At 38.2% G+C, this 24,182-nt stretch overlaps 2 protein-coding genes and 1 long non-coding RNA gene across 6 annotated transcripts in view; 2 read left to right on the forward strand and 1 right to left on the reverse strand.

Moving 5' to 3' along the window:
* Positions 1-4,057: 4,057 nt before the first annotated feature.
* On the forward strand, positions 4,058-5,008 carry LOC110124374 (olfactory receptor 2W1-like). The gene has a single exon (XM_020872892.2). The coding sequence runs from the start codon at positions 4,058-4,060 to the stop codon at positions 5,006-5,008; it is 951 nt and encodes a 316-aa protein (XP_020728551.2).
* A 6,917-nt stretch (positions 5,009-11,925) lies between these two features.
* Positions 11,926-19,833, reverse strand: LOC139031492 (uncharacterized). Of its 3 annotated transcripts, XR_011484007.1 has the most exons (4): positions 19,740-19,833; positions 17,601-19,019; positions 14,896-16,681; positions 11,926-14,058 (listed from the first exon to the last, which is right to left on the reverse strand). It is a non-coding gene; the product is annotated as an uncharacterized lncRNA (long non-coding RNA). The 3 variants fall into 3 exon arrangements; XR_011484005.1 differs by having other exon boundaries at positions 11,926-16,681; XR_011484006.1 differs by lacking the exon at positions 19,740-19,833 and adding an exon at positions 19,632-19,733 and having other exon boundaries at positions 11,926-16,681.
* Positions 19,834-19,941: 108 nt separating this feature from the next.
* Positions 19,942-24,182, forward strand: part of ZNF311 (zinc finger protein 311) — a 32,070-nt gene continuing 27,829 nt past the window's right edge. Inside the window, exons 1-2 of one of the 2 annotated variants that reach the window (XM_070456877.1) lie at positions 19,944-20,023; positions 21,996-22,142. Coding sequence is in view for 1 of the 2 variants with exons in the window: in XM_070456876.1 (XP_070312977.1) it covers positions 19,991-20,023 (33 nt within the window). In the remaining variant the exon portion in view is untranslated. Of the gene's footprint in view, positions 20,024-21,995; positions 22,143-24,182 lie in introns of both variants that reach the window. The other variant, XM_070456876.1, reaches the window with a different exon arrangement.

The raw sequence follows: 24,182 nt of genomic DNA on the forward strand, positions 1-24,182 counted from the left end.
GAAACTGGTGGCTATTCCAATATTTCATAGACTCAGTGACTTGCCAAACAATTTTTCTGAACTATCAATGAAATGAAGGATCATCAAAGTGTGCACAGAAGTACATATGGACTACATAAGAGCAAGACAGCTGTGAATTCTTCCCTCATGAAAGTATAATTACGTTCTAATATTTTTTTCTTCTGGTAAGTATGCCCAGCTATCTCCAACAGAAGACATGGAGTAGAAAACAGATCCTAGGTAGCACAGATGTTAGATCTCAGTCTAACATGAAAACAAGTATGTGACAGATATGTGAGATAAAAATAAACCCTAACATACTAATTCCCTCTCAGGAATGAAGATTATATTAAATTTCAACAAGAGCAGTTAGCAAATATTTTAACTTAGTAAATGCTCTCTATGCTGAGCATCTTACTAAACAGTTTATGTGCAATATAATTTAATTATCCTCACAAACCATTCTATGAAGCAGGTGCTCTGCTGCTGCTGCTGCTAAGTCACTTCAGTCGTGTCCGACTCTGTGGGACCCCATAGACGGCAGCCCACCAGGCTCCCCCGTCCCTGGGACTCTCCAGGCAAGAACACTGGAGTGGGCTGCCATTTCCTTCTCCAATAGCAGGTGCTCTAGAATAACTATTTTACAGATGAGGAAACTCAGGCTTAAAAACAATAATTCACTGCTTCAGTTCACGCAGTGAGAAAGTAGTTGAAGGGTGTTCTAATACCATCACTGATGGTCTGAATCTAGAGTCCGGAGTCTTATCTACTTTTACATTGTATTTTTCTGCTTTGGCTTTGTATGGTTACAGCAATGTACATCTTACTTTACATTTATAAAAGATCCATTTAATATCTTTTTATTTTTTATAAAATTTTAGACAACTATGAAATTTTATGTATCTAGTTTTATTTCCATATCACTGTGTACACTCAAGTTATGTTTAAATATGTCTGGTTCATTTTCTTAGATTTCACTGAAGAAAGTAAAATGTAAAGTTATGCTACATTATTAGAAACTGAAGTTCATACTATGAAAAATGAAAGTGAGTTTTAATTAAAATATAACATGCATCTTTTTAACATCTATTTCTTCGACTCATGTTCTCTTTTTTATATCATAGTGACTTTTAAATTTAAAATGATATCTAAATTTCGAGACTTCAAGGCTTAAACCAAAATACTAAAAAGCATAAAATGAAGTCTTATATTTGGGTTCACAAGATTAAATTACATAAAGTATAACTCCTGTCTTGACAGCACTTCTAACTAGTGGCCTTACATAATCCAAAGCTTAAATTAAGACTGCAATGTTTTCCACCTGCTAAAACTGGCTAAAGTATTTTAGAAAGCTTGTGTAAATCATAGACTGTCACCATTCTCTTCAACAGTGTAGCACACCTGGTGCACTGTGTTTACTTCTAAACTCGCTATTCTGAGGCATTTGATAAACCATGGTGCATCCAATGGACAGCAACCAAAAGAGCATAGTAGCTAAAGATTGTTAACTGTCTATTTCACAATAGATTCTAATATTAAAAGAGACTTAAAAGACATATAGAAATTCTTAATGAACCAAATTAAACAATAGTGTCTACAGAGGCACATTTGAGTAATTAAACTAGTAAAACACAAGGAGGTGGTTACTATAAACATCAGGATAGTGGATACTTTCAAGGACAGAGAAGGGTTATGACTGGAATGAGGCACAAAGAGAAGCTCCTGGGGTGGCTGGCAGCATTCTGTTTCTTGACCTGGGTGTCAGTGACAAAAATATTCACCTTAGCTCACCAAGCTTTTATTTTTCTTTCTGTATATATGTCTTATTTTATAATAAAACTACCTTTATAAAACCATGTCAAATTGACTTATTCTATATTTATTTCCAGAAAAAAGAAAAAGAGCCAGTACCTGGATGTTATACAAGGCATCTTTGAGCTCAACATAAGAAGTAAGTAAGAGACACTGATTAAAGGAAAGAGGCTGCTTCACGTGCAAATGACTTTCCTGTCACTGAATTTATGACAACAGGAGTGGAAGTGAATCCTCCTGTGGAAGGATTTCCTGTGCAGGATAGAAGGCTGGATTCATGGTGCCCGAGATTCATTTCAACTCTAAAATTCTGTGGCCTTTTAATTCCCAACACTATCCCAACCTGAAGTGGTCAAAAAAAGCCAAGTGCATTTGTAATCAAGTCATTTTGGAAACCAAGTCCTCTCTTCCTTCTGAAGCTTATTGGTTCAATCTGTACACTGTGTTTGAAAGTAATTTTGTGTATATAAATATGCTTTGGCACTTAAAAAATCATGCCAAAAAAAGTATTTAAGCATTCCACTTTAGTCATAAACCACACGGTGAATCATCAGCGTGAAAGACAAAGGAAATGAGGGATAGATAGAGTAACAATGATTTGGGGGTAGGTGAATATAGCTTTTCATTTTTAGAATTAATCGTGAACAAAGGATTTCTGCCCTGCATAGGAAATCTTTCCACAGAAGGATTCACTTCCAAGTGTCTTCACAAATATTAACCTTCACAATCTCCCTTCACATAACACATAGAGAACCTAGTATACAGACAGGTTAAATAAATTGCCCAAGGACACATTGCTTCTAAGTGGTGAAGCTAGAATTTGATCCCAACCACTCTGAGTCAAGAAACTGTGCTCTTAAGCACTATGCTTAACTTAGTCTGACATCTACTCCATAAAAACTGGACACTCATAATTAAATTTCCATTTTATATTGAGAAAAACTACACCTCTATCTCATACTACTTAGTAATAACAGTTCTTTCATCATGATTATAATGTGTAATTTCTAACTAAAATGCTTATAGCAAAGATATACTGTAGGTAATTTATCTTTACCTTATCTCACTATAACTGCAACAAATAGGTAATTATTCCTTGGCCCCGAAGACACTATAAATGCAAAGTATACATTTAGGTCTGAAGTTCATGGTCAAAGATTATATACATTAAAAAATTCATAAATAAAAAATAAAGATATGATACTGTATCTAGTCATCGTAAGACTGATATAATTGTATCCCTTATCTGTATTCTTTTAGAGTTGAAATTAGGTGAAAGTTTTACCTATAGAGTTCCAAAGCAACCAGAGGATAAACTCATGTAATTAGTAAATTCCATGGGGAAAAACAACTCATTGATTGTTTAATAAACTTTTTGTTTCAATTAACTGCCTTGTTAATTTTGCTAAAGGGACAGGTAAATAGGAGCTAATGCAGATTGCTACCATGTGTATGTGGGGACCAAAGCCTTCTGGAATTAGTTCAACTTTTAACTCTGCAACAAATCAATAAGACTGCTGAGATGGTGTAATAAGATTCATAAAGGTGTTCAAAGAAATCTATAGCATCTGTGCAAGTAAATAAAAGTTAATAAAAAGAATTTTTTTCCTGGCACCAAAAACATATTGTACAAAAAAACGGCAGGATAGTAAAGAACATCAAATTTAATACAAAACAACAGTGTAATGTTGAAAAGCAGGAATAAGCAGAGGAGGATGCTGGTTGTGATGATAATTATGATTATAACGGTTGAGATATAGACATTTGGAAGTGAATATGGAAAATGACTGTTAGCAAATGGTAGAGCTTACCCCAGGAAAATGTCATTTAGCTTTTACCTTAAGCTCAACAGCTTTGTAAGAAAAATATTTGTGTGACTCAGTAGTCAAAAATTATTTTTAGAAGCATCCTGGGGAATTCTCTGGTGGCCCAGTGGTTAGGATCCACATTTTAACTGTTGGGGTCCCAGGCTAGATCCTTGGTTAAGGAACTAAGATCCTAGGAGCCACGTGGCATGGCAAAAATTAAAAATAAAATAAAACTACACTTGATATGATTAAATATGTAGAGATTTGGGGAAATGAACACAGCAGATATGTTAAGAGGTGTTCCAAAATGGGAGAAAGCATGCAAATAAGTGACCTTTGGATATTCATGACAAGCTTGAGAGGTTTTTAGTTCTAGCTAAGGCTGACACTATTTTTTTCTTACCATGGTATAACCTCCTAGTTTTGCAAAAGGAGCAATGGAAACCAGCAATGGAAGTTCCAGAACAGACTTCATCCTTCTGGGCTTTTCTGATCAGCCCCAATTGGAACACATCATCTCTGTGGTTGCCTTCATCTTCTATATTATTACACTGGTAGGAAACACAACTATCATTCTTGTATCTTACCTAGACACCCAGCTCCATACGCCCATGTATTTCTTCTTATCCAATTTGTCTTTTTTGGACCTCTGTTACACAACTAGTATTATCCCCCAGATGCTGGTAAATCTATGGGGTCCAAAAAAGTCTATTACATATGGAGGGTGTGTGCTCCAATTCTTCTTTGCCCTTGACTTGGGAGCCACAGAATGCCTTCTCTTGGCTGTGATGGCTTATGACCGCTATGCTGCTGTCTGTCAACCTCTTCACTACACAGTAATAATGCACCCTGAGCTCTGCCAGAAGATGGTGTTGATTGCCTGGTTAGGTGGTCTTGGCAGTGCCTTAATTCTTTGCTCTTTGACTTTGAAGTTGCCAAGATGTGGGCACCGGGAGGTGGATAATTTTTTCTGTGAGATGCCAGCATTGATCAAGATGGCTTGTGTCTATTCAAAAGTAATTGAAGTTGTTGTCTTTGCTCTTGGAGTGGTATTTCTTCTGGTACCTCTGTCACTAATTCTCATCTCATATGGAGTTATCACTCAAGCTGTCATGAGAATCAAGTCAGCAGTAAAGTGGCGAAAGATCCTTAATACATGTGGTTCCCACCTCACAGTAGTATCTCTGTTTTATGGAACAATCATTTATATGTACATGAAGCCACAAACTAGCACCTCACAAAATGAGGGGAAATTCCTTACTCTCTTTTATACCATTGTCACACCCAGTCTTAACCCTCTGATATACACTTTGAGAAACAAAGATGTAAAGAGTGCAATAAAGAGAATATTGTGGATTAAAAAAATGGCCAGCAAAGTCATGAATTAGATGGAAAAATCAGAGTGTAGAGAGCTAAACATATAATATTGACCTTGCCCAACAGAAGATGAATCAAATCATTTATTCAAAGAGTATTTCTTGGGTGTTTACCACATACCAAGAGTTGCATTAGGTACTGACTCTGTAAATAAATAGGAAGTAGGGATAAGTGATAAGGAGACAGATATATAAAGATACATAAATAAAATGTAATTCATACATTTAAAAGCTGCAAGATTAATCAGAGACTACAGATAAATAATATGAAATGTGGTAAGTATAGCAATGTAAAAAGATTGAGGAAATATTATTCATAAGCATCTATCATAGGTAAGATTGTACTGATTTTTTTCTTCCCAGACATATCACTTATACTAGAAATAACGCTCTTTCATTCACCTGGTTTTGCCAGAGGAGACTTTGTGGTGAAGCCTAACAGCTCACCAACACCCATTCCACCTTCTGCCTCAAGTTTTAAAAGAGCAGAGGGCTACTACGCTGGGGCTTCCCTGGTGGCTCAGTGGTAAAGAATCCGCCTGCCAATGCAGGAGACACAGGTTGGATCCCTGGGTTGGGAAGATCCTGTGGAGAAAGAAATGGCAACCCACTCCAGTATTCTTGCCTCAGAAATCCCATGGACAGAAAGTGTGGTGGGTCAAAAAGAGTCAGACACAACTTAGCGAATAAACAACAACTATAAGTTGACCATTTATACTGAAGTCAATACAAAAGGCTATTCCTTATTTAACACTATCTGCTTGCACTTTCGCTTTATAATGTTCTTTCTTTTCTTGAATTATAGTGGTCAATTCAGTTCAGTCACTCAGTAGTGTCCGATTCTTTGCGACCCCATGGACTGCCACTCACCAGACTTCCCTGCCTATCACCAACTCATAGTAGTAGATGGTAATTTGGGGGGAAGGTTTTGATGCTCTTACTTGACAAAACAAAAATTTAGTAATCATATGTTTAATCCCATTTTTACTTTATTTTACTGGTAAATACATTCAAAATCTGGGGGTCTCTATGCTGGAGAATAAATTAAACTTCTCTACAAGTTGATCATTTCAGAGACTGAAAATCATCTCTGCAAATGAAAGTCTTCACATCTACAGTGCCACTGCTATGTCATTTCAAGTGCAAATGAATCCACCATCTGCCTGAAGTATCAAATATTTGGGAAAAACTGACATTAGGCTATTTCTCACCTGTACTTTCAGTTCTGTTAAACAAAGGCAACCTTTTGTTAGGAAAAACAATTCCTTTCTGAGAGAGAATATTAGCTATTTGACATTTGTCAGAAACAGCAGATACTTCTTGAAGAAGACACTAATTATTACCACTAGTCTGCAGAAATATAGATTTTTCTTTGGAGTTGAGATTCAAGGAGAATTTATAATTTTTTTTAAGATACAGTAGTATCATCAAAGGAAATAACATCAAAGAATAACATCACTTTAACGTATGTTTATCTAATATTTTAAGTGCCCATTCACAGTAGCCACATGAAAATGATGGGTTTTAAGTTCTTGTGCGCCAACCAAAATATCAAAAGAGAAGTCCATCCTTGCTGTCCTGCTGGTAAGAAACATTTCATGAACTTAAATATGGCCCACTGCTTTTCTTTATTGTCATTAGTTTGCAATTTATTCATCAGCCCCCAATTGCAATATTAACAGAACGTTGTCTCCATTTTGCGCGGCCTTTCCCCCAGAAGGATCTCCAAACCTGAAATTCCAAAAATGAGTTTATATCCGTTCACATACCAGACCAGGAAAGGACTGGTAGCTAAGTTCACTACTGCCATTTTGGCTTACTGCCACAAGGTGGTGCTATGAAAAACGGTCCTTCAAGATATAAGCACTGACATTCTAATAAGAGCTAAGGAGGTTTTGCCATACAATACTGTAAAGTAAAATAAAAATCAAAAAGAGTTAAGGAGGTCACATTGGTTCTTATAAGGAAACTGGCTCTCCCCTTTGCTTTTTCATAACAATTCTGTACCAGTGAGCCCGGCCTTCAGTCTCCCTCAGTGGCAGATTTTTGTTTCCAGATTTTCCAGTTTGAAATTCACCCATCTTCATCAGAGGACTGCAGCCCATTAACTCTGGCCGGATTTGCTTCGGCATGAGGTTCTTGAGGCCCGGATCACTTTGCTCTCTTTTTCGTTCCGGATTCCCATCTTCATAGGGTTGGACAATTTTTCCTTCATCAACCAATCCTCCAACCTACACCCAGCTCTCCAGACACACACACACACACACACACACTTTTATAATTAATTACACTCTTTTCCAAGAAGACGGCAAACTCTGCCCATATCCTCTCGATATCCCCAGCATCTCTAATTCATAAATTTGCTGCAAGAATGTGGTGCAGCAGGCATTAGGATAAATACTGCAACATCACACAGTGAGAACCAAAGAACAAGATTTATTGGGGAAACACAGAAAACCAAGAGTCAGGAACAAGAGGCAAAGTACTTCCACCCTCTCATAATCTCAGGGAGAGGAGAATCAGCACCAGGGTCAAGCTGTTCTAGTCCTGACACAACTGCTGTACCTTCTCAAAAGGTAAACTTGAATTCCATTTCTCAGTGAGACATCAAGACTACTTGGCTGCCAGGCAGTCTGGGCTTAGATGTGCTTAGATGCCAACTGTCTGAGGAAGGCCAGCTGCCTGGCACCTGAAGACCATGGATACCTGGAAAGTTGAAGCCTATCCTGTTAGGGAGTGTAAGGCACTGGTCCAATGGAAAACTGAGTTTAAGTGCAGTCCTTCCCTCCAGGAAGAGGGAGAAACCTCAGTTCCAGCTAGCTCCTTTCCTAGGCAACCTAGAGTGAAATCTCAGGATCACTTTTGAGTACTTCTGTTCATTGCCACACAGAAGATTAAGAAAAATATTTCACACAGTGTTAGTATAGTCTGTAATTAAAGTTCTCAATATATAGTAACTATTGTAATTAGTTCTATATGATTATTATTCCTTTTATATAAACCATTAGGAATCTCATATGGGAAGAGGATCAGAAGCAATTGATAGGGATGCACTTAGTCTTTTTGAATCCATTAGCAAAAAGAAAAAATAATTTCTAGGAGTACCTCAAACCTCACCCTCAACTCTCTGTGTGTAAATTGGACTTAAACTATACCCTAAACCAGATGGACTTAACATTTATAAAACATTCCATCCAAGAATAGCATAACACATATTCTTCTCAAACACCCATGAATATTCTCAAGGATAGACCATAAGAACCAATATTGTTAAAATACCCATACTACCACCCAAGGTAATCTACAGATTCAATACAATCCTTATCAAATTCCAATGGCATTTTTCACAGAAATAGAAGAAACAATCCAACATTTGTGTGGAACCATAAAGAACCTAAATAGCCAAACTAATCTTGAAAGAACAAACTAGGAGGCACAACACTTCCTGATATTAAACTATACTACAAAGCCACAGTAATCAAAACTGTATGGTATTGGAATTTAAAACAGACACATAGGTCAACAGAACAAGAATAGAAAGCCTAGAAATAAACTCATACATATACAGATAATTAATTTACAATAAAGGAGCCAAAACCATGCAATAACCAAAAGACAGTCTCCTCAATAAATGATGCTGGGACAACTGGATAGCCACATGCAAACAAATGAAACTAGACCTCTCACAATACTTAACTCAAAGTATTCCACCTCTCACAATAATTAACTCAAAGAAGGATTGAAGACTGAAATTTCATGACCTGACCATAAAACTCCTAGAAGAAAACATAGTGGTAAATAAATGGTTTTTTGGATATGACACAAAGCACAGTTTAAAAAAAATGCAAAGACAACCTATGAAATAGGAGAAAATCTCTGTAAAACATATATCTACTAAGAGGTTAATATATGAAATCTATAAGGAACTCATACACTCAATTGCAAAAAAGCAATTATCCAATTTTAAAATAGACTGAGTACCTGAATAGATATTTTTCCAAAGAATACATACAAATGGCCAAAGGTACATGAAAAGATGCCCAACATCACTAGTCATTAGGAGAATGCAAATTAAAACCATAATGAAATATCACCTCATACCTGTCAAAATGGCTATTATTAAAAAGCCAACACAGGACTTCCCTGGTAGTCCAGTAGCTAAGACTCTGTGCTCCCAATGCAGGGGTCTCAGGGTTCAAGCCCTGGTCAGGGAGCTAGATCCCACATGCCGCAACCAAAGAGTTCACGTGCCACAACTAAAGATTCTGCATGCCACAACTAAGACCCAGAATAGCCAAATAAATAAAAGTATAGCAATAGTTCTTTAAAAAATAATAATAATAAATAAAAATAAATAAATAGCCAACACAAATAGCATGCGATGGTAAGGATATAGAGAAAAGGGAACCCTTTGCACTACTAGTAGCAATGTAAACTGGTATAAACCATTATTTTTAAAAGTATAATGAGTTCCTCAAAAAATTAAAAACAGAAGTACCATATGACCCAGGAATCCCACTTCTGGGTATATATCCAAAGGAATGTAAACAGAACTCAAAATTATATCTGCACTCCCATTTTCATTGCAGTGTTATTCACAGTAGCCACAATATAGAAACAACTTAAGTGCCAATCAACAGGTATGAATGGATAAAGAAGGTGTGGTATATATGATGTAGAATATATAATGGAATATTACTCAGCCATGAGAATGACATCCTGCTATTTGTGAGAATAGGGATGGACCTTCAGTGAAATGTGCCAGAGAAAAACAAATACTTCATGGTATCACTTATATGTGGAATTAAAAAGAAAAAAGAGTAGAAAAAATGGTCGACAGGGGCTAGGGAATGGAGAAATAGAGAAAGATTTATAAACAGTTACAAGGGGAATTCTTTGCGAGTCCAGTGGTCAGGTTCGATGCTTTCACTGTCACAGACCTGAGTTCAATCCCTGGTTGGGGAAATAAGACCCCACAAGCCACATGGTGTGACCAAAAAGGAGGGGAGGGAAATGGTTACAAACTTCAACTATAAGATAAATAAGTCTGAAGAGCTAATGTAAAAACCTGGTGACTGTAGTTTATAACATTGTATTTTATAGTTGAAACTTATTAAGAGAATAGAACTTAAATGTTCTCACTCCCCCTAAAAGAAGAATAAATATATGAGGTGATGGTGTATTAATTAACTAGATAGGTGGGGAAGAGGGTGATATCCTTTCATAATGCATACACATATCAAATCACAATGTACACTTTAAATATCCTACAATTTTATACTTCAATAAAGGTGAAATTTAAAAAAGAAAGGCAAAGCAGGGAAGGGGAAACAATCATGGAAAGTGCTATTTAGAAAGGATGGTCAGGAAGCTCTGAGTGTGTGAACGTGAGCAGAGACCTGAATGAAGTAAGCGAGACGGTCTTGCAAAAAAATATAGGAAAGAGAATTTCCAGGAATTGCAAAAGATATGTTTCACGTGCTTGCCAAAGAGCAAGAAAGTCAGTGTAAAGCAAGTGGTAGAACTGTAGGAGATTCTTTCTACAGGGACAGTGGGGGAGCTAAAATGAGAGGTCTTATACTTCACATTCTAGCTTCAGAATAAAGCTTATTCTGAAAGTGATCATTCAGAATGTAGGATGGTTCTATAACAGCTGTTCCCAACCTTTTTGGCACCAGGGACAGGTTTCATAGAAGACACGATTTTTCCATGGACTGGGGGGTGGGGGAGGAGGGTGGCTTGGCGGGGAACATTGCAATGATGCTAGTGCATTATATTTATTCTGAACTTTATTTCTATTATTATCACATCAGCTTCACCTCAGATCATCAGGCATTAGATCTTGGAGGTTGTTTCCCACAAAACAAATTGCCTCAACTCTTTATTTAAACAATGCCATGAAAGAAAAGTTGAGTGATTTGTTCTAGTTCCACATATCCAACAAAAATACCACATAAGCAATAAATTCAAGTCACATAAGTATTTTAAGTTTTCTTGCAGTCATTTTTAAAAAGGTTAAAATGAATAGCTGAGATTTTAATCATGTTTAATCAATTGATATATCTAAAATATTATTTCAACATGTGATCAATACAAAAACTGAGATATCTTACTTTTTTTCTGTACAAAATCAAAATTGGTGTGCATTTTAACTGACAGCACATCTCAATCACATTTACAGCATTCAGCTCAGTAGTTACATGTGACTAGAGTCTACTATATTAGACAGCATTGCATTAGACAGCATTGTTGTTTGTTGTTCAGTTACAAACTCGTGTCCAACTCTGTGACCCCATGGACTGTAGCCTACCAGGCTCCTCTTTCCATGGGATTTCCCAGGAAAGAATACTGGAGTGGGTTGCCATTTCCACGTAGTTCCAAATTAGACTAAAGAAACACAACTACTGCAATGTGTGTACCTTAATTGAATTCTGATCGATGGTGTGGGGAAAAAAACAGCTATACAACTTTGGAGGATAATGGGGAAATTTGAATGTGGGCTGGATGTTAGATGTATTATTGAATCAGTAATTTTCTTGAGTATGATAATGGTATTGTGACTATGAAAAAGAATGCCACTATTGTCAGGAAAGCATTCTGGAGTATTTAGGGATAAGTATCATGATATCTTCAACTCATTTCCAAATGGTTCAGAGAGAGGCAAAGTAAATATGACAAAAATGTTTTATAAAAGTGGGGAGTGATGGGAAGCCACTGGAGAATTTTGACAGCACCTGATTTGTATGTTCAAATAATCTGATTGACTGCTCTGTAGTCTGTCTGCATCTATCCTGTAGGGTGACCAGTGTGACATGACCTAAATGGAGACAGTGAAAAATGTATTCAGGATATATTTTAAATATAGCATTAACATGATTTGCAGGTCTTCTTGAGAAAAAAAAAAATAAGGAAGACAACTTTCAAGAGAGTGGTATAAACATAGGTATTTATTTTTCCCATTCCACCATCTGCCTTGAAATGACCCCATGAATACAGAAATACCATGTGTGTGGTTTATATAAACATATTGCTGACATAGAGATGATAGCAGAGCATCATTTCATTTAACAGGATTGGAGTGAGGGTCTGGAGAAGATACAATTAAGACCGCTTGCCTAAAGAATAGACCATGATACTCAGCCACAACTTAGATCAGGGGAACCAAAAGGAGTCAGCAAAAGCCAGAGGAAAGGAACAGTTGCAGACATTGAAAGGCAACCCTGAAAAAGCATATGATGGAAACCAAGCATTCCAATCAAAAAATATCTTACTGTGCCCCCCCAACACCACCTTTACCAGACAAGGTTCTAGTGACCTTGAATATATCAGTAAACAAGAGACTAAGTTTTTTGTCCTCATGGACTGTATATTCAAGGAAAAGGATAATACACATCATAAACATTATAAATGAAGTATGTATTAGAAGTTATTAAGAGGTATGGGGGAAAAGTAGGGTAGGATAAAAGCAATTGAGAATACCAGGAAGCAAGATACAATATTAAATAAGGTTAAGTTCCCCCAAAAAATAATAAAGGTTCTTTGGTGTCAGTTACAGGGAGGTAAATGTAGATGTGGCTGAGAAAATAACACTGGAGTTAATTTTTTTACTTTCACACTCAGAAAGTTTCTCTTCAATATGTGTTCTTCTCTTATGTTCACTGGGATCTGTATTCAGTCTAAAAGCTTTCTCATACTTTTCACATTTATATGGTTCTTTCCTATATGGACTCATCTGTGTACATTAAGTTCTGAGCTCGGATGAAAGGCCTTCCTACACCCTACATCCAAAGGGTTTCTCCTCAATATGTACTTCTCTGTGGTGCCTTAGGCCTAAGCTATAACTGAAGGCTTTTCCACACACTTGACACTCATAAGGCTTCTCCCCATTGTGGGTTCTTCTGTGTTCAGTAAGACGACTTCCCACCCAAAGCCTTCCCACATGGGTTACAACCATATGGGCTTCTCCCCATAGTAAGTTATATTTAATATCAGATCTGCAACTGAAAGACTTCCCACACTCAGCACACTGGTAGGGTTTTTCGCTTTCTCCAATGTGGATTCTTTTGCATTTGGTAAAGTCTAGACTCCCACTGAAGATCTTCCCTCTTCTGCACATTCACAGCACTTCTCTCCAGTGTGGATCCTCTGATGCACTGTAAGGTAGTGCCTAAACTGGGACTGCCAGTCAGAGCACTCATAAGACTTCTCCCCACAGTGGATTTTCTGGGGCATGGTAAGGCAGCTCCTGGTCTTAAGGGCTTTCCCATAGTCACTGCACTCAGAGGATTTCCCTCCATTGTGTATCCTTTTATGCTGAAAAAGGACTGACCTGCTACTGAAGGTCTTCCAACATTTATTACATTCAAACGGTTTCTCCCCATTATGGATTCAGTGGTGTTTAGATAGGGTTGAGCTTTTCTTAAAGGATTTCCCACAGTTCACATTCACAGGTTCTCCTCCAGTGTGAATTCTCTTGTGTTTATTAAAATAGAGCTGAGCTCCCACTAAAGGTTTTGTAACACTAGTCACACAACAGTTTCCCCCCACTGTGGATTCTTTATAGTGTTGGATTAGGGCAGAGTTTCACCTGAAAGCGTTCCCCCACACTTTCACATCTGCAAGGTTTCTCCCCAGTGTGGATTCTTCTATGTACAGTGAGAGCTGAATCACCCTGAAAGCTTTTCCATATTCAACACATTCAGTTTCTCTTTGGTATGCATTTTCTCGTGCAGAATAAGATCTGACTACTGACAAAAGTTTTTACAACCTGTACTACACTCAAAGAAACTGTTCCCATTTGAAATTTTCTCATACCTGGCATATTCTGAGCTTATGTGCACGCCTTCCTCTAAATCCTTTTCTTTTTGTTCTGAAATGAGGATTTTCTTACCTTTGTCTTTCAGCTTCCTATAATGTCAATTCCTATCCTTCAATGTTTCTGTAGATTTTCCACTTTGATTTTTATGAGAATTTGCCAAGATGACCCTTTGTCACTTCTCATTTTCAAAAGATAAGTTTTTCAGTTGATTCCCTACCTCCAGTCTTGGTCTTAACACTGGACACTAAAAGAGAAAGAGAGAGAGAAGAAGAAGAAAGGAGGAAAGGAGAAAAGAGGAATAGAAGAAAGGAGGGAGAAAAAAAAGAAAATGTAACTTGTTTATTGCACTCAGGTGGGGGGAAAATGGATGGTGATTATATGAAGAAGAAAAATGAGCTATGGTGAGACATTCTCTAAATCTAAATATTGTTTAAATTTAGGGACATGACAATGGACAAAATTAAGAAACACCAGGATAGAGCTATCAAAGAAAGATAAAGGAAAAGGAAAATGAGTTGAAGCAGAAAACAAAAGGAAATAAAATACGTGGTAAAATAAAATGGAAAATCTTAAGCACATAAAGAGGGATTTTGTTCATAACCTCAGAATACCCTCCAAACTGAACAAAATGAGACTAAAAGACGGGTTACATTTGCAGTGATCCCACCAAGGAGGCTCAAGAACAAGACCAACTCAAGGAATCTGTTTAGCCCAGGCCTGATGTCACACATCTCACTTTGAATACATTCTCTTCTGAATGCTAGGTTATTTTCAGTATTTTCTTTCAAACTGTATCTCTGAACTCCTCTTCTCTATATATAAGTCACTAAATACCCCTTCTATAGGAAACCTCCCAATTAACTCAATCCAACTTTTGTCAAACAAGGACTGAGTCTGTCTCTATTACTGTTCATTGTGTACTAGTATACACTATTTTGTTAAATCTTAGCTAATTAGGTCATATATTTGTCTCCCAAACAAGAATGTCAAGAATATGTCTGGCATAGATTCTACCTATTCTAGGAATAATCTCTTCATCAAAATTCAAAATAGAGTTACAGGAAGTCTCCTACATACAAACCTTCAAGTTGTGAATCTTCAAAGATGTGAATGTGCCCAGAGAAAGGACGAAGACAAGAGGAAGAAATAACTCAAAAACTGAAGAGATTCAAAACAGGAAATGGCAAGGGGATTTTGAGGAGGCATTGGTAGTTTTTGAGGCATAGGACACAAATATAGAATGGTTTACAAAGGTTGCAGCAGTCATTCAGAATGCAATCCAGTGCCACTACGTCATCTATGACAAGAAAAAAAGCTATGACCCAGACATCATGGAATTGTTTTTCAAGAAAGTAGACAGAATTGAATAAAGCAAGGAACCAGAACCAGAACCTGTGCCATCGATGTCAGGTGTGAGTGAAACTGCAGCTTGCTCTATCTCCTATTGCTGACAATCCTTCAGCTCTACCATTTCCCACCTCCTCTCCCATCTCCAGTCAGTAGTTCTTGCCTGTTCACTCAATGCCTGTAGGAGACAGGCCTACTAAAAGGCCTGGCAAAAGAATTAAACAATCTTGCTGAGAGGACATGACTCAGTATGTGACTCCTGGAGGAATCCAAGAAGGATCAAAAAACATCTTGAAAGCAGGATGTACGCCTGGGGATAGAAAGCCATCAACAGACTGTTCCTATCTTTGGCGGCTGGGAGGCACATAAAGATTAACTGGGTCTTTGTCCTTGAGGCAGAAAAACAGGGATACAAAAATGTTAAATGTTAACTGCACAGGATTATCATTGAAGGCCACGTGGCCTGCTATGCTCATATAAACATGTACAAGCAAGTCTCAAAAAGTATAATAAAGCAGGCTTGAGATCAGTTTGGGCACCTTCACCTCATGGTGGTGTTGGTCCCCTGATCCCTGCTGTACCTTTCTTGAGTGTTTCTCATTCTTTCATCATGCGACGCTTTCAGGAACCTGTGCTGTCAAGCTGGACTCGACAGATGCCAGCCCCTGTAAGCCAGCTGTTATAATGTACCACTGTACTTTCCAAGGTACTGTACTATAAGATTTTAAATGTTTTATTTTTTGTTTGTTATATATTATTTGTGTGAAATGTATTATAAACCTATTATTGTACAGTACTAAACAGTTGATTGAGTATATAGTTAGTTGGGTACCCAGGCTAACTTATTGGACTTATGAACAACTGGACTTACAAACATACTCTCAGAACGGAACTTGTTCATGGAACTTGTTCATTTGTAGACTTACCATATCCTCAATATAAGCACATGGATACTAAGTCACTTCAGTCATTTCCAACTCTTTGCAACCCAATGGATCATAGTCTTCCAGGCTCCTCTGTCCATGGGATTATCCAGTCAAGAATACTGGAGTGGGCTGCCATGCCTTCCTCCAGGGGATCTTTCCAACCCAGGGATGGACTCTGTGTCTCCTGCATTGGCAGGAGAGTTCTTCACCACCTGGGAAGCCCCAGTATAAGCACAGTATAGTTGAACAACATGGGGGTTATGGGTGCTGACCCTCTGCTCAGTCAAAAATCCACATGTAGAGACTTCTCTGGTGGTCCAGTGGTTAAGACTCCATGTTCCCAACACAGGGGACACCTGTTTGATCATATGCAACTAAGATCCCATATATTGCATGATGTGGTCAAAATAAATAACAACAAAAAAATTTACAACGAGATACCACTTCACACCAGTCAGCATGGCCATCATTAAAGAGTCTGCAAATAACTAATACTGGAGAGCGTGTGGAGAAAAGGGAATCTTTCTGTACTGATGGTGGGAATATAAGTTAGTACAGCCACTATGGAAAACAGTACAGAGGTTCCTGAAAAAACTAAAAAAAAAAAAGAAAAATAAAATTACCATGTGATCCAGCAAGCCCACTCCTGGGCGTATATCTGGACAAAATTATAATTCAAAGAGATATATGCACCCCATGTTCATATTAGTACTATTTATAATAACCAAGACATGGAAACAACTTAAATATCCATTGACAGATGAATGGCCAAAGAAGATGTGGTACATATATATAATGGGATATTACTCAGTCATTTAAAAAAATCTGCTTGTAATTTTACAGTCCACCCTCCATATTCAAAGTTCTATATCCTCCCATAAATCGTGCAATACATTTTAAAAAAAGAAACGCATGTAAGTGTACCCACACATTTCAAACCTATGCTCTTCAATTGTCAACTGTCTATTATGCAGTGATGCTATCTATAGACTGCAAACAGCACCAACACCTGAAATAGAGACTAGTATATACATGGGCTTTTTCAATGTTCACACAACAAATATTTATTAAACACAAATCATATGTCATGATGTTCTAGGGATAGATAACTCCAGACTTTTGCCTCGAAAATCTCAGTCTAGCACAATGCTTCTCAAACCCCTTTCTCTGATATACCCTATACATATACTCAAACATAAAGCCAAATTTTTTTAAGCCAAGTATTTTATTCCCATTTTACCTCTGATCCTACTCCCACAACACTCTGTACCTGCTTCTATCACAGTGTTTATCACACTGGATTGTTATCACAGATTTTCTAGTCTGTTTCGCCAACCAGACTGAAGTACCTCGAGGTACCATACTTGGTACCAGAGTCATTATCTGGCACTTCAAATACACTCAATAAATGTGTGAATGAATGCATGAATTAAATGAATAAATGAATGAACTGTTTAGCATCTGCTCCAGATGTACCGGAGAAGGCAATGGCACCCCACTCCAGTGAACTTGCCTGGAAAATCCCGTGGATGGAGGAGCCTTGGGGTCCATGGGGTCGCTGAGTTGGACACGACTAAGCGACTTCACTTTCACTTTTCACTTTCACTCATTGGAGAAGGAAATGGCAATCCACTCCAGTGTTCTTGCCTGAAGAATCCCAGAGGTGGGGGAGCCTGGTGGGCTGCCATCTACAAGGTCGCACAGAGTCGGACATGACTGAAGTGACTTAGCAGCAGCTCCAGATGTACAAGGCGCTGACAGGGAAAGCTGGTGTTATTAAACTGAAGGTTGGCCTCTCCTTCCATAGATATATCAGGTATAGTACAGCCCAGTGTTCACTTGGGTCTTTTTTTTTTTTTCTCTGTAATAGTCATATGTGTAACAACTAAACATCAGCTCTTGGTACCATCATTTTAAAGATATGCTCTGGCTCCTTTTCCACCAAAATTCACCTCATAAGCAGAAAGATGACTGCTAGCTCCCAACCTCTCTTTTGCAGGATTCAAAAAGAAAAGGAATGATATTTTCAGGCTGGATGACTATGGGCCAGTGTTGAGTAAACAGTGAATCAAAAGCCAGTGCCAAAATTTCACATGCCAAACTCTGCCCTTCTTGAGTACTGGATGGAAGCTAAATGTAAGAATGACATCAAAAGGAAAGGAGGGACTTCCCTGGTGGTCCAGTGGCTAAGACACTGTGCCCCTAATGCAGGGGTCCAGGTTTGATCCCTGGTCAAGGAACAGGATTCCACATGCCACAACTAAAAGTTCCCATGCTGCAACAAAGATCCTACATCCCACAACTAAGACCTACTGCAGGCAAATGAATAAATAGTTGTCGTTTTTTTTTAAGGATTATTTACATGTTAAAATTAAAATCCCAGTAAAGATACAAAAGCGCAATCTCTGGATTACAGTGAAAAGGAAAATCCAAGTTTCATTCCATTTTAGGAAAAGACAAACGATGCACACAGTCTTTCCAACAAAAGCATGCAACTTTAAAGACCATCAATACAGTCAATAACAAAGCGGTAAAGGGAGAATCTCAAATGAGGCATTTTGTCAGTATTTTCTTTAACCATTAAGAAAATTCATCGTTTCTCTCCCCTGGCCTCCCCTTACCCATTCTTCTCCATCTAGATCTGGCTCTCCATCTCCCATCACTCCTGTGACCACCTCTCTACTAAGTGAATCACATAACCATATCCAGTACCGTCTCTCTCCAGGTAAGACATCCAGGGCCTGCTGCTCAGGATAGGCCTCCTCAAGGGAGCAAAATCCCTGTGAACCCCATCAAAAATAACTGCCTTCTCCCAGTAACTGACATTTTGAGTCAAGGGGCAGGAGCTGCTCTGCATTTTTTGTCCATTGGCAGTATGGCTTTAGAGACCAGTGAAATTCAGAAGCTCCACTCTGCATTTTAGGTTACTGGCCTGAAAGAAAAGGGCAAGGAAAAAAAGAGAGAGAGAGAGAGAAGTCATGGATGGGAGCAGTACATCAACAAGACTCACAAAAAAAACGAGCAGCCTGATGGGAAAGAAACTGGCAAAGAGGAAGTTAAAACTCTAATCAGAGATTCAGAATTCGTGAGGAAACTAGTGTTGAGGTTAAAAGCACCATATCGTTTAGATTTTTTTTTTCCTCACCTTAGCAGCTATGCGACTGTAGGTAAGTTTTTAGTATACCTGGGCTTCAAGCTGTTTATTTAAAAACTGGGGGAGTGATAATACTTACCTCATTGGATTGTTTGCGAATTAAAGGAGTTAATGCACATACTGCACTGAGAACCAAGCCTGACCCAAAATAAATACTTTATTAACCGGTTTGCCAAATAAAAAAATTTTAATTGTAATATTAAAGAATTGCCTAAAGAAGGACGAGCGGGGGGGGGGGGGGTGGAGTGGAAACATGACTAGAAGAGGTAAAGATAAAATAGGCTTCAGCAGGCAGGCCCTCCTACATCCCATCCCACCTCGGATCGCAGGCCCAGCCCCAGAAAGCCAGAAAGAAGCTCCCGCCAGAACCCCGGAAAGGGCCTAACAGACCAGACCCACGACCTCCGCATCTTCCCGGCCAGTCCTGTCTTCGCCGCAGTGGGGCCGAAGAAGCCCAAGGACCTACCCAGAAGAGGTCAGAAAAAAACCCACCCTTACCTCAGAGTCTAGGGGCTGAGCCCGGAAGTGCAGATAGCACCTTTCCAGTCCGCGGTCTTTATGGTAATGCGCGTCTCGCCCTTCTAGGACCTTCGGAGGACTCTTCTCTTTGCTTCAACGCTGCAAACCCTGAGAAGCTGGACGGTCCCAGTCCCTGCTTACTAGATTGGACTGATGCCACGTGGAGAACAGATGAGCTTAAATATGAAACTGATTTTCTTCAGCGTGTGAAGAGGGAAAACAACGAGAAAATGGAGCACCGAATTAATCAGAATTACATGAATGTAAGCTCCACCACGCAGATACCTTTGTTTATTTATGTAAACCAAGCTCTTAGAACAGTTGCTGAAGAAATTCTTGTTAAATGAATGAATTGAAATGATTCTGAAAAGCTATTGCCGCAAAGCATCATTTACTAATATAAGTATTTGCCTCTTATCGGTAGCTTTATTTAAAAGAGAACTATGTGTCACATACATTGAAATATGTTATAATTTAGGGATCATGAAAACTCACAAGTATACATTATAAGTAATATATGCTGTATTTTCCAAAATATTATATTTCTAAAATGTTATATTTTCTATATTTTCCTTATGTTATGTTTCAGTGTAATGATTAGCAGTAGAAACTTGAACAGAAAATATTTAACATATGTAAGTAAGCACAAAAGTTATATTTAAAAATCTGAGGAAATGGCAAATACTTTTTAGATTGTCCTTTCTTACACTGGAATATGAATTGGCTAGCATAAAGTCATGGGACATAATCGTTTTAGAAGGGGAAACTCCAAGAAAATGATTTCAGAAAGACAGCCAATATAAACAAAATGAAATCCATAAACTCAAAGACTAAAAACAAATACTTGCTGAATTCTGAGCTGAACTGGAAAAATAATCAGAATAATGAACAAGATTATTGGAAGGAAAATGAAAAATACCTGTGACATAAGACAAATGAGCTAAAGATAAATTTTTCATTAAGGATAAATCTCAGAATCATGAAGCTGAGTGTGTACAAAGTCCATAATAACCCCTATGAAGCATTCTTGCCAAAAATACTGAACCTAAATCAAATCAAGCCTTTCAAACTTAAATATGTACAGAGTGAAACTATATGTATAAAATTAGCAAAACAGGTAAATTATACTATAAAATGTTTATGGCTACCCACATATGTACTAACAATATTTAAACATGCTTTGAAATAACAACATCAATATCAAGGTAGTAGCTAACCTGAAAGAAAGAGGAGAGCAATTAGAGAAGAGCAGACAAGGGGATATAATTATATCTGTAATATTTATGTCTTAAGATAGATGTTAAGTGTTTCTTATATCATTGCTTTGTAAGACTGAAATATTTGCTGTCTTTTTTTAAAAAGCCCCTGGAAATGAATTTAGTAATTTCAAAAGACAGAAGAGGGGCTATAGAATTACTTAATACCAGTCAGGCTTCTGTTTCTCCATCTTCAAATTGGGACTGGTAAGACAAACATTAATATGAGGAAAGAAAATTTCGGGACATACAAGGAGATAATGAAAGAATAACTACTTGCCTTAAATGAGTGCAAGTCTTCATACCCAAATAGAATGGCTATAAGTATTCAAAATACCAGTTGCAGGTAGATTGACCACAGGGCCCCTGAAGGCCATTTTTAAGAAGGGTGACTCTTGGCTGAGATTGGCAAATATCCAGATTTTCAAAAACTAAAAAAAAAGAGATGAACTGTGAAATTAGGCTGAAAAGCTTGACATGAATTCCTGGCAAAATTCCAGCATTAATTATTTTAGGAGACTTTATGAGATTAGCATTAACCAAGAATAATGTAAATGAATTATATCTCAATTGGGATAGATTATTTAAGTGGTAGTATGAGGGTCTGCTGTGCAAGGAAGGTATCTTCATGTCTGCAAAGGTTATAGCAAAGTCTCTCATAAATGTACCCTGTGATATGTGTACTGGACGTTAATACTGTTAAGATTGATATCAGGAAGAAAGACTGTACCAACTCAGCCTGGAGGATGTTGTCATGGTCTTTATGGACCAGGACCTGGGAACTGGAGTCCATGAAAAGAAGGATGCAGGGGACCCAAGGGTACTTTATTTGTAGCAGTGTGTGCTTTATATATCTACATACAAGAAGCTTTAGGCAGCAAAAATAAAGTTGAGCAAAAACAAAACTAGGCTGTTAGGGGACGTTCAACTTTAAGGGATCCAATATGTTATTCTTTTCTTTTGTGTGCCCTTTCTCAAGGATTCTCTATTCCTTATCGGTTCCTGGAAAACAGGAACAAGCAGAGCTGCACGCAGTTCTCAGGACTGAGATCATGAGAAAGGGCACCTGCTTGGATTCCTTTCAGTAACTGCCTTCAGTGACTCCCTTCAGTGACCTTACTTAAATGTAAGTAAGTTACATAGAATAACTTCTATTCAGTTATGCCCCTCTTACTCAGGATATGGAATGCTTTCTGGCCCTTTGAAGATCATCATTTGCTTGGCTTTGTTTTTGCTCAATTTTTTTACTGCCTAAAGCTGCTTTGTATGAAGAAAATAAACATACTTTTCCGCAAATAAAGCACCCTTGTTTCACTGAACACCCTTGGCAAGTGGACGGAGTGGCTGTTAGGACCTACGGAGGTCGGTAAGTGCGGGGTTGTGGGACAGACGGCTGGAAAGCCCCACCACTTCTCTACTTTACTTCATCATTTATTTAAGGTTCAAGGACTTTCGGTTTCGCGTCAATGGATCGAGGCTTGTCTCCTAACAGTGGTTGAATATAATCCCTGGTACCCTGATGAAGGCAGTTTTGATTTAGAAATTTGGAACCGGGTCAAAGAGAATGTTGAACGAGCCGCTAGACAGGGAGAAAATATTCCAATAGATTTCTGGCCTTTATGGGCCCTCATTAAAGCCATGATCTTGACGTTTCAAGGCAACTCTAGCCCCCCTGATATTTGTCAATAAGCAGAATGCTCATTATATGAATGTAAATTAGATGATGAGACTTTACAAAAGGCCCAATTAGAGCAACATTAAATGTTTCAAAACTTCCCCACCATCCCTGCTCCGGCTGTGCCAAGTGCTCCTCCTCCTCATTTCAATGGGCATGAAACCCAAGGTCCCCTCAATTAGAGGACAAATGAATCTGATGATGATTCTTCTGATGCTCTCTTTGACACTAAAGCCAACAATACTTTTTTTGATGACAATGATCAACCCCTAACACACACTCATATTTATGAGAACAGACAATCCACTCATTCTCCTTCACAACAAAGGTTTTTTGATTTACTGGCTTTGTAATCTCAGGTCTCTGAGGCCAATGATCTTCTTGCCTTTCCTGTGTAAAGAAATATTAATGCTCAAGGGCAACTAATAGCTCAATATGAAGGCACTGATTTTTCTCACATGCAACAAATGAAAAAGGCTGTAACTATGTACGGCCCTCATTCTCCTTTCACTAAAGAACTTCTAAACGCTATGGCATCTTCTGTTGGAAATTTTATTCCTTATGATTGGTGAATTTTGATAAAAGTTCTTCTTAAACCAGGAGAATATCTTCAATGGATAATGTGGTTTCATGATGTGGCCTGACATCATGCCAATTCTAATGCTCGAGCTGGCACTCCCCAAAATCAAATTACTTTTAAAATGTTAACCAGTACAGGACAATTTGATTCGGTGGAAGTTCAGATACAATGCCCTCCTTTGTTACATGAACAGTTGAAAGAAGCTGCCCTTGAAGCTTGAGATCGAATTACTCCTCAAGGGGAACCTAAAGGTAGCTACACAAAGATATTACAAGGACCTAATGAAGCCTATGCTGAATTTTTAGCTAGGCTGGGAGTTGCTATCTCCCTTAGTGTTGTCAGAGAGGAAGCCAGAGTGCAATTAGAAAAACTGCTTGCATATGAGAATGCAAATCAGGAATGTCAAAGAGCCATTGCTCTAATTCGTGAGACCGGGAATGTTATTGATTATTTGAAGGCTTGTCGCAACTTAGGATCAGAAACTCAGAAAATGCAAATGTTGGCTGAAGCAATGGCTGCTGCCTTTAAAAAGGGGAATGAAGGATGTTTTGTTTGTGGAGGTAAGAGCCATTTAAAAAAGGATTGCCCTAAAAAATGCACAAAAAAATTAAAACTATTAAAAAGCTCCAGGAGTCTGCCCTCCCTATCATAAGGGGGTACATTGGGCTAAAGAATGTCCATCTAAATATGATGTTGAGGGAAATCTTATATCAAGAAACTCAAAGAAGGGGGCTCCCCAGGTCCCCATCAACAAAAAGGGGCAAACTCCATCTTTTCCCTCAAACCCTCAACATCCGGCAGTGCTGCCATCGATATACCAGCCCTAAATGATTTTCTTTTTTTCCCTCAAGCAGTCCCTTCTAGAATACCTACTGGACTTTATGGACCCCTACCCCCACAATCCTTCGGCC

This window comes from Odocoileus virginianus, chromosome 27 (genome assembly GCF_023699985.2).
Source record: "Odocoileus virginianus isolate 20LAN1187 ecotype Illinois chromosome 27, Ovbor_1.2, whole genome shotgun sequence".
Classification (NCBI taxonomy): domain Eukaryota; kingdom Metazoa; phylum Chordata; class Mammalia; order Artiodactyla; family Cervidae; genus Odocoileus; species Odocoileus virginianus.

Coding starts and splice junctions, on each gene's coding strand:
- LOC110124374 (XM_020872892.2), top strand. CDS start 4,058: ATGGAAACCAGCAATGGAAGTTCCAGAACAGACTTCATCCTTCTGGGC.